Here is a 14,035-nt window from a genome sequence, read left to right as displayed (position 1 = left end):
ATACCACAAGACCTTAATCTCGTTAACATCATAATAATTGACATCACCGAAGCCTGGGGTACTCTTCTAAGGGAGGAAGTGTTGCTAACTCACAGGGAGATGCGGTGGCCAGGTCCACTAGTACTAAATGGTAACTGACGGTTCTAATCAAAGTGATTTTTTTTTAAGTTTCCAGAGCAATGAACCAGGGCAGCAATTTTAAAATGTGCAATTTGTTTTAAATTCGTTAATTTCTTTTGTAATGTCAATAGAGCACATTCCAGTTGTGAATTTATATTTTCCCAGTTTAAAAATAATCTCCCAGTGGGATCAGCAGAAGGTAAACAGTGTTAATCAGAAAACTGCTTGCCTTCTGTGCTTGTTACTGCTTTTGCCACCTGGGCGGCCAGGGGTCGAAAAAGCAGTGCTAGGGGTCGCAAGAGACAAGCCTGGAGGATCACAGCTGTGACCCCTGGCGACTCCTAAATGACAGCTGTACCCTACCTAGACATCCAGTCCAGGAGAACAAGATTATAGCTGACGGGGCTGCTGAGAATCCTTTGTTAATTTTTTTTTAATACATATTAGTTTTTCATGGAAAACATTTAAAACATAACACAACATAACCAAAATATCGAGAAGGAAGATAAACATAGATTTACTATTCTTAACTCCACATCTACGTACCTTGAATATACATCCAGTCAAGGTACACATATATGTGGAGTTATGTAGTAAAACTTTGCTGTTCACCTAATTGTAGGGTACTTTAACACCGTTTTGCTTAATGTATCAGTAGTGAATGATTCCAAATGATGACAGAAAATGTTAACAATAGTGGCAGGTAAGTAACTTTCTTTACATGAGGCATATTTCATAAGAAGCAGAGCTATCAGTAGACGTAAAGAAAATATTAGATAATAAAAAAAGAACCACTTACAAACGTGTTGGAGGTTAAACATTTTGTGTGGGTTGTCAACTACTGCAATGTAATGACCATCTGCCAATCAAAGTTAAATAGGCTGAAACATGGGGCAGATCACTGGGAGTACGCTGCGTGCATCTATGGAAACTGCTGCTTCCTGCCATGAGGGCAGAACTGAATTACAAATTCTTCAGGAAAACAAGCAGTTCCGGCAAACGCTTTGTAACTTAGTGTCAACCATTGGGTTACCGCCCCTCCCCCCAAGAAAATCCCATATCTTATTAAATTCTTACCTGACACATAGCCACCCTACTTTACCTCCTCCATGTTATTCGTGTGTGCATGGCATTTCGAAGTGGCTAAAAGTCAACATGCTGGTGCGGAACCAAACATCAAAATAAAATAACATGGACGGTTTATATCTAACCATCCCCACCAGAGCATTAATGTAGGTTATCAAGGCTCGATCCTATCACCGTGGAATTAAGTCCATTAAATGCAGAGCAGGTCAAAATGGCGCACCTCTTCTCATTGACACACTATCATCAAATAAAAACATTAATTGTTAGAGGACAACCAGCCTGAGTGCAGTGCTGGTGTCAGCAGATGATCGAACCCCGCACCCACAGCATATGTCGTTGGGTGTTTAGCTGTAATGGAATAAACATAATCAGAGATAGAAAGAGGTAGCGTTAGTCTGCGGTGTGGTTGTAGCCACCTCTTTGCTAACTCTATGGGCACGCATTGATAATAGTAGTAACTGATCACAAACTCCTACTCCCTGTGTCCCAGTGCTCTGCAGTGTAGCCTCCTACTATGAATTACAAACCCAGATTACTAGTACAGTCGTATGCTTTTTCCCAATCCCTGTGGGTGATGCACAGAGTTTTGACAGGGCTTTAATCAAGTAACTGAGAATCAATCACACGTAACTAAGTCGATACCAGCATCTATGATGACATCACAAAGTACCAGAGATGAAATTGTGCCACACCTCGAAGACTCACAGGTAAGTACCACACAGGTAAATATTTATATCTTTCCTATGCATGCCTTTACCATGAAGGTATTGTTTTAAATAGCAGAATTATTATGGGGTTTTTTTCAAACAAAGGGTTTAGGTGCAGGTAGCGGTAAAGGGAGATAAGGGCAATTTTAGGGTTTGTAGTGGGTAATGGTGAAGGGAAGTAAGGGCAATTTTACGGTTTAGTGGTGGGAAGTGGTAAAGAAAGGTAAGTGTAATTTTAGGGGTTAGGGGTGGGTAGTGGTAAAGGGAAGTAAGAGTAATTTTAGAGTTCAGGGGCAAACAGTGGTAAATGGAGGTAAAGGTAATTTTAAGGTTATGGGGTGGGTAGTGGTAAAGGGAACTAGGGGTAATTTTAGGGCTGAATGGGGTAGTGGTAAAGGGAGGTAAGGTTAGTTTTAGGGCTGAAGGGGGTAGTGGTAAAGGGAGATAAGGGTAGTTTTAGGGTTTGGGGTGAGTAGTGGTAAAGGGAGGTGGGGTAATGTTAGGGTATAGGTGTGGGGAGTGGTAAACGAGGGTTAGGACTAAATTAAAAAATCAGACTTTTTGGGGGTCTCCTCAAAAAGGAAACAAATTAAATAGCAATTAAAAAAGAATATACACACACACATACACATGTATGGATATGTATATGGGTTTGGGGGACTCACCCCGCCTCAAAATATAAATTAAGTTATACTTACGTTACATATGCTTACCATGATCGGTGAAGGCACCTGAAAGGTAAAGGCTGCATGGAAAAGTCATGTGTTGTAAAGACATATATTCCACACAGAGTGTAGCTAACTGTGCATCTTTGCAGATGCCCCCCACTTTTTGACCCCCTTTGAAATGCTAGATGCTGTTGTTTTTGACCTGTTAGTGCACTGTGGCCTGCTAGCCAGGCCCCAAAACCAATGCGCTTTCCCTTAAAGTAAATGTTGAATTGCATATGCCAATTGGCAAGCACCTTACCACCTCCGTAAGTCCCCAATAAATGGTACCCAGGGTACCCAGGGCAAGGGTGGTAAAGGGGGTACGAGAGCTGCAGCACTAATTGTGCGACCCTGAGTGCCCCAAGTAAAAGAGAGACTGTGGAGCTGCCATGTCAGCCTGCACAAGCAGCCTTCTGCTCGAGTGAGACTCTGCCCACAACAGGTGGTGGCATAGTCCCTGTTACTGCTAATGGACAGGTCAGTAACCCCTAAGGCAGGCCTCCTCTAGCCCAGGGGGCAGGGTGCACTGTTGCATGAGTGAGGGCATATGTGCAGGAGCACATATGCCCCCGTGCAGGCATTTAAACTGCAATGTTAGCCCGAGTAAGCGGCGGTCCATTGGATAACATAGGCTGGCATCTGACCACTGCTCAGATGTCCAGCTCTGCAATGGCCCAGCCGAATCCTGTCATGTTTGGCATCAAACACTGTGCTTTTTAACCCTGAACATGATGCCCATGTTTAGGACTAAAAAGCAGAAGCCCAGGTGGACCCTTATAGGGTTCCCACCAAGTTACCCAGTCCTGTACTGTTTTGAAAGGCTCTCCTGAGCCCCTATCACCACAGACAGAAGTCTGACCTCCTGCTGTGGTGCTTGCACCATGGTAGTATGTAAGACAAAGGACCTTGACAGGAAGAAGGTCACACCTCCTCCTTCCCAGGCTGTCTAGTGAGAAAGGCATCAAGGCGGTGAGCCTCAAAGGCTTCACCCACCTTTGATGTGCAAGTAGTTGTCCTCCCAGTGGAGGACAAAGCCTTAATGCCCTTCCCAGCCAGGTGGGCAGGACATTAGCTATGCTGGAGACATGCACCTCCCTCAAACTAGCCACACCTCTGAGGGTGGGCTAGGAGGTCTGCACAGCCGAGGAAGGGCTCTGCCATCTTGGCAGACCCCTAGAATAGTGGGTTCTGGGTAGAAGTGACATACTCCCCACAGAAATTCTTCATTGCCTGGGCAGACTAGCCGCAGGGACAGTAGCCCATTGGCCACTGTCCCTCACACCCTTAAACACCCCATAAACCAGGATTTAAGGGGCTCCCCTGGCACCAGAACTTAGATATCACCTGGATAAGAAGAAAGAAGCACAAAGAGACGCCTGCACCAACAACAGGACCTGGACTCCAGCCCCAGTGCGAAAAAGAGGACACATAATGACTTGTGGAGACCAGTACTGGAACCGCATGCCCGGCATGTGCTAGTCATGAAAACTTGTTGGTTCCAACCAGGGGGACCCCCATGGACACCGAAACCCCAAGGAAGACTCCCCTGACTGGTGGCTCTAGTCCCTTGCAAATTGCAGGAGTAAAGAAGTGCTGAGGACGAAGATTGCAACCCAGTGGGCTCTGAGTGCCTCAGCCCAAATAAACTCAGTGTCCAGTATCCAAGGAGTGGAAGGGAGGCCCGTGCCAAGTTTCAAGTCTCTACTCCCTACCAAATGACCTCCAGCCGCCAGAGAGCTCGTGGCCCACCCATGCAGCTACCAAGTCTTGTTTGTTACAAGCACTAAAACTGACGACCACATGACGTTCACCAACTCCAGAGATGCCCCCCCAGCATGGGGACTGACATCGCTAACAACCCCCCTCCTGTGGGTTTGCAGCCTGAAGCAAGTGACTTCGACCGGACCAGCAAAGCAGCTTTGGCACAACCAGCCGACGATTGACAGCTAGGAGCTACCTCTGCACCTGGAGCCACCGGACAAGGTGGTGAAGATCCATGTGTCAATTCCTGGTCCTGCCCCTGCAAAGACCTCTACATCCAAAAGGTGGAGTGTGAGTCCACCCCCAAGTCCAGTTTTGCTCAGAGTGCAAAACGCACCAGCCACTGCGGACTGTTCAGCACCAAGGACAGCCAAGTCACTTCTGTAACTGGACTCCCTGGGCAAGGTAACAAACGTTTGACTGTTGTCTCTTGGTCTAGGTCCACAGCACCTTAAATTCCAGTGGGTTCTCCAGACCTCACCCTAGAAGTCCCTGAGTGCACACTGCTATTTTACCATTGACTTCAATAGAAGCACTTTAAATCGGCAAAGTAGTGTATTTTCCAAAGACTTAAAAATTCACAACTCCGGTTGTACAAAAACTGCAAAGTTCGTTTTGGTGCCTAAATTAAGGTTAACATCTAATCTATTATTCTAAATTGGTGTCAAATTCTGTTGAGTCATGTCATTTACTTATCGCCCATGTTGTTAATGGGAAATGCTTTACACGTGTTCCTCTACGTAGCCTGACTGCTCTTTGCCACACTACCAGGACTGAGCAAGGGTTTACCAAGAGTGAATCAGAGGTCCACTACTGGGTATTGTGTTGGTATTCCATGGTAGGATTGGGGGTGTAGGATTGTTAATTGTTTGGCTATGAATGGCTAATAGGTTTTTGAGTTATCATTGTCCATTTATGTCGATCTGAACCCATTTGGTAGGTTGAAATTACCTTCCCAAGATCTGTTGCTCTGTAGGGATTGGTGATATGATATAATTGAGTCAGAATAACCGGAATGGATGTTCTGATGAGGAAGTAAGGTATACTTTTGGGGCATGGTGCAGTAAGAATAAAGCTTGATCTGGCTCTGCCATTGAAGATGCAAACACATACTTGTTTGCATGTTGGTGCTATGAGCTGTGTCGAATCACACTATACCAGTGCACAAATGTTTCTTGATATGGATGTGTGACAGAGGGGCATTGTAAACACCCAGCCAACCACATGGCTTGGAGTCATGTAATCCGCATGTCTGAGCCAGGGCTTGTTTCCAAAGGGTGCTATTGGTGTGCTGTAGGTGCTCATGCCCCTTATCGTCTGCTGGATAATGGTCAGTCTTGTGGAAGAGAAGCATGCACAGAGGCACTGACGGCAACAGTAACAGAATTTGACAGTGCAGCACCTGCCTTGGGTCAACATTGCTGAATGAAATCAATAGAGACTGACTAAGTAAATACCTGGACTTAGCCTCTCTCACCCAGCCATGGTGGTGCCTTCAAGGAAAGGATAGCAGCATGCTGGACCATCAGACTAGAGAGGAGTATCCCAGACCCTTACCTTTTAGATGTGCCGCATCTCTGCAGCCCGTTGTCTCCGATGCAGCAACAGTTAACATGACTGGCAGTATGAAAGCACAAACGACAAGTACAAAAGGTGCATGTGTGATGCTGGAATTTCAGTCCAGGATCCTTCCAGAGCCTAACAAAGCTTGCCATTGGTAGGCAGAAGGTGTGAAATGTTGTCAACACTATTGGTACTCCAGGGCAAAGAAGGCATAATACACCTGCCAGTAGGGATGGTGTTGGGTATAAATCATCTGAAGGGCTAGGTCGGTCTTGGACAGCCTTAGTGACAGTGGGGAATGGTACAGAAAATGAGAAAGGAGGAAGAGAAATAAGCAGATAGTAGCGGGGAAGAGGGTAGGGCTTTGAGAGGAGGAAGTGAAGAGAGTTAAATGGAGGGAAATTGTAAAGAATGAGCAGAAGGACGTGATAGCTGGGGTGATGGAGGAACAGTAGGGTGGAGTGAGGAAGCCGTGTGGGATAAATGTAGTACATGTGAATCTATGATGACCTAGTAGGAGTAAATAAACATCTACAGCTATATTTTGATAAATAAAAATATCATCGAAGTTACCTGATTCATTACAATGCATGTGTGTGTCACAAACACTGTATTAAGTAATCTTTTTCCTAGTTTTCTAATGTATATTTGCTGAATTATTAGATTTTACTGAACACAAGGATATGTGCGTAGCAGTTTGCCACAGAACCAGTACGTATTGAGCTTTAGAAATGTACGATTTACACTGTCATCTGAAGGCCTAAGCTCAGTGACCCGCTTATACAATACCGAATCGTTTTAAATTTAGAGACTAGGCCTGTGGCGCACTCGTCGCTTTAAATAGGAGACCATAAGGGTATTCCCGGTGTGGAGGGGACAGAAACGAACACGCGCCGTTAGTAGACAGAAACAAATCCCACCGAGCCACAGAGGCTGACCACCTCAATTAGGTTGAAGCTTTGCAGTTTTTCATAGGTGGAAAGACATCCTCTGTCCTCTGTGAACCCACAACATTGAATATGAAAGGTGCTTCCTTGTAGACGCGCGGCTGAGCAGAGGCCAGAAAGCCACAGCTTGGAAATGCCACTAAAGCAAGTTCCAGATTGAACCTGGCCTGGCAGGCAGAGCTCCACTTCCTAAAAGGTTGTACTGATTTTGTTGATCAGCTGATAATCATTGAAATCTCCGCAACACAAGGAAGGAGTGTCTTTTCCTAAGTAAATTGAGAGTGTTTCCTATGGACATTTTCTACAAGAGCATAAAGAAAATAATATTCTGAAGACAAAAGCAGAATGAAAAGCTCCACTGGGATCAGTTTATTTCATGAAAGGAAAGTTTACAGTTGAATGAACGCAACAAAGACAATTTTACATACATGCCTGGAAAAACCTACATTGAAATTAAGTTGTAATACATAAAGATTTTACGACTGCATGTTATCTGAATCACATTTTATGTGGTTATTAATGTTTATTAATTATGTGAACATTTAGGAAGCCACAAGATATCTAATGTGGTTTTGTTTTATGTTGTGCTTCTCCAGAACCATAGTGTTTTATATATTTAGATTTATTAAATGCTTCCTTACGTGAGTAGATGTTCATGCATAATTGATAATCATGAGTATTACAAAATTATTTATGGAGTTATTACTTAATAGATTGTTGATAATTAATGTTTATGTAAGTAATTCTGTACTTACATAGGAATGATATGTAACACATGGGGAAAAGGAGGCACTCAATTACATTATTTCATTGTAGTTAGTAATAAATAGACTATATGCTCATGTCACAATGGGTAACTGATGCTGGAAGCGCCTGGATTTTACACGTTTAAAGTGTTCAGGTGGGCTTAGCCCTGGGAGACTAAGAGTGAAGGTCCCCACTCCTGTTTATTTATACAAACTGCAATAACACAGACTAAAGGGGAGTGCTTACAGTAGAGTAAGTTGTTCAGCTACAAAGGGTCAATCTCTCTTCATTTATTTAGAATATTTATACGTGAAACTGAGGTTATTGCATTCATCTCAGGAAGATGTAAGGTGATAATCAGTGTGTAAAGTGGACTGAACACTGGCCAGGACTTGAGCAGTCTCATCCTTTTTTGTTTGTTTTCCAGTGATTCTTCCCCACATTGCCAGTGCCACGGTAGAGACTAGGAACGCCATGGCGGCTCTGGCTGCAAACAACCTGCTGGCAGGACTCCAGGGAGAAGCAATGCCCAAAGAGGTGCCACTGTGAAACTTTCAGTGAATAACCATACTCTTTGTGCCCTGTGCTGGAGAGGCACACCCCCATCTACATTACTCTAAGTGTTACTAAATCACAGGTAACTTACGAGAGGTTTAAAAACACGCACTTTCCGCGCGAGCGAGAGGAAGACGCTGCTCAGCCCACAGTGAAATTAATACTGGGAAAAACTATCCACTCAAACAACTGATATTTTGCTGCTTTATTTTTAAAAGTCCTGTGTTGAGATTTGTAAGAGCAAGCAATAGGCTGGACTGCCACTAGAGATTACCGAAACAGCACCAAAACTAGGAAATGTCCTGTCATCAGAAAATGTCATCAAAAACAATCAGAGCTCCAAATACATGAGTTATTAAGCCATGATGCCTAGGGATACCATGAAATGATAAGATTTAAGAGCAAGCAAATGCAGCCATAGCAACCACATAGGAAAGAAATATGAGGGGTGGCTGCATGAAGAGAGACATTTGAAAGACACACAATGAGGCTTCGACAACATCATGGAAATGGGAGCATCATGGTGTCCCTGCCAGTTTTTCAAAACAGTACCTAATTTATCCTTCTCCATAAATAAATATTTGTGCAAGAGATGGCTGTTTGGTATTTCTTTCTTCAGGCACTTTACTAAACATTTTAAATGACTGTAGTTGCAAATGCTGCATGTAGTGCTGTAGTCATCGGTGTACTAATGCCCCCATTTGTTTTGATGTTATCAGTGGAAGAGAGTGAGTATTCCCTGACTACCTGCACAAGGGTAGCCAGACAGACAAAGTTTGCCTTGTTAGAAGAAAAATCAATCTCTATGGTAAATCTCTAAGAATTCGAATTCCTAAATGTGGTCAGACAAGCTCCACTTTGTTGGCCATTGTTTGGCCTAACGTAGACCCTCTTCTGATTCTCTCATTCAGATCCTGAGCCCTGGTTCCTCCAGCACAACTTCTGCCCCTGGTGGCTGAATCTGGCCCAAATGATTGCTTCTGTTTGGTTCCCGCTGTTGGGGAATCTTGTCTCGTGTGTGAGTTTCCACCATAATGCGTGAAGGCCCATGCTTATCCCTCTGGTCCCTCTCACTACTTCCTCTGACTATACCAAGCTGGTGCTTCTGGTCCAAGTCTCATAATGTGGGTCCAGCATCTATTAACCACCTGTATCTGTTCCCATCACATGAGATATCTCATACATGATCCTGATGAACGGGGTATGGCATCTCATATCTAAAACGATATCCACAAATATATGCCCCCTTCCCCTTTGATTATCCTTGTCCCTAAGAGGCACCCCAATCTGTCACTGTTTAAAGCAAGGGAAGTAGAGGCCTATACCAGTTTGTGCTTCCATCTGGCCCAATGGGTCTTACAGTTTTGGAGCGGCAAATACTTATAGCTCGCGTCTCAAAAAGTTACGATGGTTTACTCCTGGATTCTAGCTTTTCTCTGAAGGAAATCCTGGGGCATTCGCCTCAATCTGGGACAGTTGCAAAGGCACTAGAGTTCTGGAATGCATAGATGATTGTGCATGTGTAAATGTGAAAAAAGTAAAAATGTTCACCTTTTGCTAAGCTTCTCCGCAACGGGAATATCGTCGTAATGTAAAAACGCTTCCTTTACACCCAGATGAATTTCTGGGAACGTTCTCTCATCATTCTTACGTTGAAAAGCATGTATTGCCCTTGAGAGAGGTAAATTTGCAAGCAGGAGTTAGTTACCAGTAAGTGTACTGTTTATTAATTAAAACCATACAATAAAACAGCTAGCGTCACAGTTTGATAAAAACACAGCGCAAACAGTATGCAAAGAAATCCCCCCAGCAAGGAATCTAAAACTCTGTTAGACAAGAACATAATTTAGCTATTAACGTAGCAAACACTTTCATAATAATATATAGATTAAAATGGAATGCCTTTCGCCCCCTGTGGCGTTCCTCTAATAATGAGGGACCGGCACATATACTGTGGGACGATGGCCCTAACGAGAACCACATGAACACCACGTTTATCACAGCCTTTATCCGATGGCCATGTGGATCTAAATTCCATTAATGGGGGTGATAAAAACCGGATGGGAATAAACTGAACAATTGTCACCTTAGCTAGCGGGATTTATAAATAATTTACTAATCTGTTCTCACCTTAACTTGTATGAGGGCAACGTGACCACTTTTTCCTTCTAAAGCTTCTGTGTCAATAATGAACGGCAGTGGCCTGCCCTGTTGCTTGTTAGCAATTTTAAATTAACCAAGGATATCAGGGACTCCCAGAAAGATTCTAGCTATTGCCTTTTCATGTAGGCTGACCATTGTGACAGTGCACTGTTGTTTTTCGACATTTGTTGCCAAGTCATTGATTCAACGTATTTTCTCAGGCCTGGCACATGAAAAAACAGCAAATCAAAAAATGTGTCTAGAGCAGATAGGGTGGTTCAGTTTTTACTTACTGTTTTCACCAACAGAAAACAGACTAATTGTCCTGGTCGTCTGTTTGTATCCATACTTACTTGTTTCTTTGAGCATATGTGTGTGTGCTGTGCAAAAAGAATGTCGTCAGTAGGACCCCAACAGGTGGAGCAGGTAATACCGGCTCTTCTTTATTCCGGTATGCCCAGAGTTCCACGTTATCAATAATACCATGAGGAAATATTCCCTTCAGTTCAGTTTTATTGAAAGCTTTCCCCATTTAGTAGTTTAGCAACGCGCTAGTCAAATAGTAAATACTGTGACATTTTGAACATTAAACAAGGTAGTCAATTTTTGTGGTACTTTGATTTTATAATTCGTAATCCAGCACTTTTTGAGGTGTGGAGCAGCTCACTGAACTGCAGAGTTTTGGGAGTTTGTTTCAGGCACCCCTGATGAAAATTCCCCAAACATGAAGAAAGATGTATTTTGGAGTTCTGTTGCTCACACTGCGAAATTAAACATCTCTGTTCGAACTCTCTGTCTGGCACCTGAACATATCAATAGTCACAAGCGGGTCTGCCTGTCCATTGTGGATACTGTGCCTCTGTTTTTTAAGGAGACACACGCTGCTATAGTTCTAAAGTTTCCCAAGTTAGTGATGATTTGTAGGTAAATGGAAACAACATTCAAGAGCATGAGAAATTGGACAAGAAGTCTATAGCCTACCTGCCAGTATGGGTTGTAGGGTATTGAGTTTCAGGAATTCATTTGAAAAGAGGGGTCCTTGTAGCAGATGGTAATATTGTAGGTGCAGCCAACTCTTCTAACCAATTGCTTGATAATCTTCACCGGCACATCCCTGCCCAAGATGGATAGTGCAAGTCTAAGACCTATGATCATTCAAGTCTGCTGTTCAGCAATGTAGATCAGTGGTTGTTAACCTGTGGTCCACAGGTCTCTGCATCCCTGCCAAGTACCACGCATCAGGGGTTAGACTAACGCATTTTAGTGTGGTAGTCCACATCACCACACCGAAATGCACTTATAGCGGCTTCTGAAGCTGTCAATCAGGAGAGTTATAATTACTAATCATAAGCAAATCAGTGCAGACTGCACGCTGCTCTGGCAGCCACAGAGTGTGTGGCAGACACTGACTGCACCCTACTTCACCCTATGCAGTGCACTGCTGCCTGTTGAATTTGCAGGGAAACGTTTTGAATCATGCTATAATCTCTCTCCTAGATGGGTCCCGTCGCGCAGGGTCAGGCCTGGGGCGGCTCAGCTGCACTTGCTGGCTCCAGCATCCACCACAGCAGCATTGTGCGTGACACGGCGTCACTGAGGGTGCAACAATGTGGCCATGATTTGCCCAATGCCGAGACAGGACTTACCGTAGGGCGGTAGTTATGTTCCATTTTAGTTTGGCAGCCTGCCGCTGCGTGCTCAGTGTCGCACCCCTGCCGGCGCCGTCCTATTTGGTGCCTGCAGCCTCTCATCGTGAAGCTGGCGCAAGGGGACGGACTGCGGCTGCCGGAGACTCGTCCCTGCCGGCCCGTGTTGTGACTGTCACTCTCAGGTCTGTGAGCCATTATCCTTGCAATTGTACTTCATTTAGAGCATCACAGCCTGAGCCTGTTACAGCTGCTCTGCTCACTGCTCTCCCCAGGCTACACTGCACGGTGCTGTTGCAGGCTGGACAGCACTCCAGCACAGCTCTGAGCTGTAAGACCCGGCTCACACTTAGTGGTATTACTGCACTGGAATATTCCCATACGAATTACAGCCTACAGTTCGTTTGATCATTAGTTTGGTCAGATGACGGCCAACTTTCAAGCCAACAGTACAGCGTATTATGATAAACTCGTAGTTTTGATTAAGATTTAAGGCATAAGTGTGCGCACACAATCCCCGCATTCCACAGGGACGAAGTTGCTCCAAGCTCTGAGCTGAGAATTAAGTGACAGTGGGACCGCCGGCTGCCAGAGACGCGGCTATGGCTCACATTTGCCCTCAGGTCTGTAATATCCTGAAAATATATTTAACTTACAGCATTACTGCTGCCTGAGCCTGTTACAGCTCATGCTGTCAGGCTGCGCTCATGCTGGGGTGAGCTGGGCAGCGCTCAGCTCAGCTGACAGACAGTTCGCTGAGTCAGTAAAATTACTGATTTTATTAGCACTAAGTTCTTGAAAATATTATTACAGCCTGACTGAGCCTGTAACTCACTGCTGTCCTCAGGCTGGTGCCACAGTGGGCTGGTCAGTGCCCCGCCCAGCTGATGGCGACTCAGTATGGGCACCGTCAGCCTCTAAAACCCTTACCTCGACACTATGAATGATCTGACTGGGTTATTAGCGCTAGTCTTATTGTGTTTTCTTATTGGCTGTTTTGTCCGTTTGGCCAGGTGTTGTACTCTGTCTAGACATTATTTACATATGACCTTAGTAGTATATTGCTTATTTTATAATGCAAGTGACAATCTGTTGTATCCAGTACGTATTATCCTTTGCATTTAACTGCACGTATGCATATGCGCACAAAACATTATTAAAGTACTGCCTCTGAAAGACTTGTTTACTGTTTAATACAATGGTTGCACATTTGTTTATAGTACGAGTAGGTTACAAAGGCACTAAGTTAGCGCCCTTCCCTTTCTGGGGCTTTGCAGGAGTTTCAAGATCTTCTTAGAGTTTCTCTTTGCTCAAATGGGTGTAATTTCTGATAATTATATGTTTCCCTGGTATTCGTTGCTTAATTTTGCTCACGAGAAAGTGTTACTAAGTGTCATACCTTTAGTTGTTGAATATCTCTTATAAGTACACTGAAAAGATGAAAATGTCACACATAAGCAATCTGAAACTTTGACAGCTATGGGTCCCAACACCTACTCACGGAGTCTAGACTGTTTAGAAATGTAAATAATATTAGCAAATTAACAAAGTATATATAAATAAAAAGCATAGTACAAAATGTAAAATTTTAAAACGCTCTGTGATTTGAAATTCAACGCTATGAATTAGGTCGGTATCTATAGGATGAAATGTGGGGTAAGCTCAAGTACAGCAAACATAATTTAGTTTGGACGACTGATGTGACCTCGATTGAAGAGCTGGTGTGAGCCAACCAAAAGAGAGTGCATAAAGAGCAAAAGTGGCAAAAATGATTTGCTAGAGTCTGGCATTACAGTTTATCTTTTAGAAATAAAATGACATTTTGAAAAGCTCCTACCTTCCATTGAAATAAAAATTCGATTTTGAAAAAAAAAAAATTGTGAGCTAAATAACTGATTTAATAATTTGTGAATTTGTTTGATGTATGTTTTCTCTATTTGTATGTATTGCTTTGAAGTTCAAATCGTTTAAATTGCTAAGGCCGGGGTCCGGCTTTCATTAGTGTTTAATAGGGGGTATACAATAGTCAAAAGGTTAGCAACTACTTCCTT

General features: G+C 43.7%; 1 protein-coding gene across 1 annotated transcript in view; it reads left to right on the top strand.

The window, feature by feature from the left end:
- The window catches only part of LOC138299367 (glyoxylate reductase/hydroxypyruvate reductase-like), a 166,350-nt gene extending 157,563 nt beyond the window's left edge, over positions 1 to 8,787 (top strand). The window contains exon 9 of the mRNA XM_069237591.1: positions 8,069 to 8,787. Within this exon, the coding sequence (XP_069093692.1) occupies positions 8,069 to 8,190 (122 nt within the window). The 3' untranslated portion in view covers positions 8,191 to 8,787. The remainder of the gene's footprint in view (positions 1 to 8,068) is intronic.
- The last annotated feature ends 5,248 nt before the right edge of the window (positions 8,788 to 14,035 follow it).

This window comes from Pleurodeles waltl, chromosome 1_2 (assembly GCF_031143425.1).
Source record: "Pleurodeles waltl isolate 20211129_DDA chromosome 1_2, aPleWal1.hap1.20221129, whole genome shotgun sequence".
In the NCBI taxonomy this organism is placed as follows: Eukaryota; Metazoa; Chordata; class Amphibia; order Caudata; family Salamandridae; genus Pleurodeles; species Pleurodeles waltl.
The sequence above is the reverse complement of the archived record's forward strand: the minus strand, read 5'-3'. Positions and strand labels throughout refer to the sequence as shown.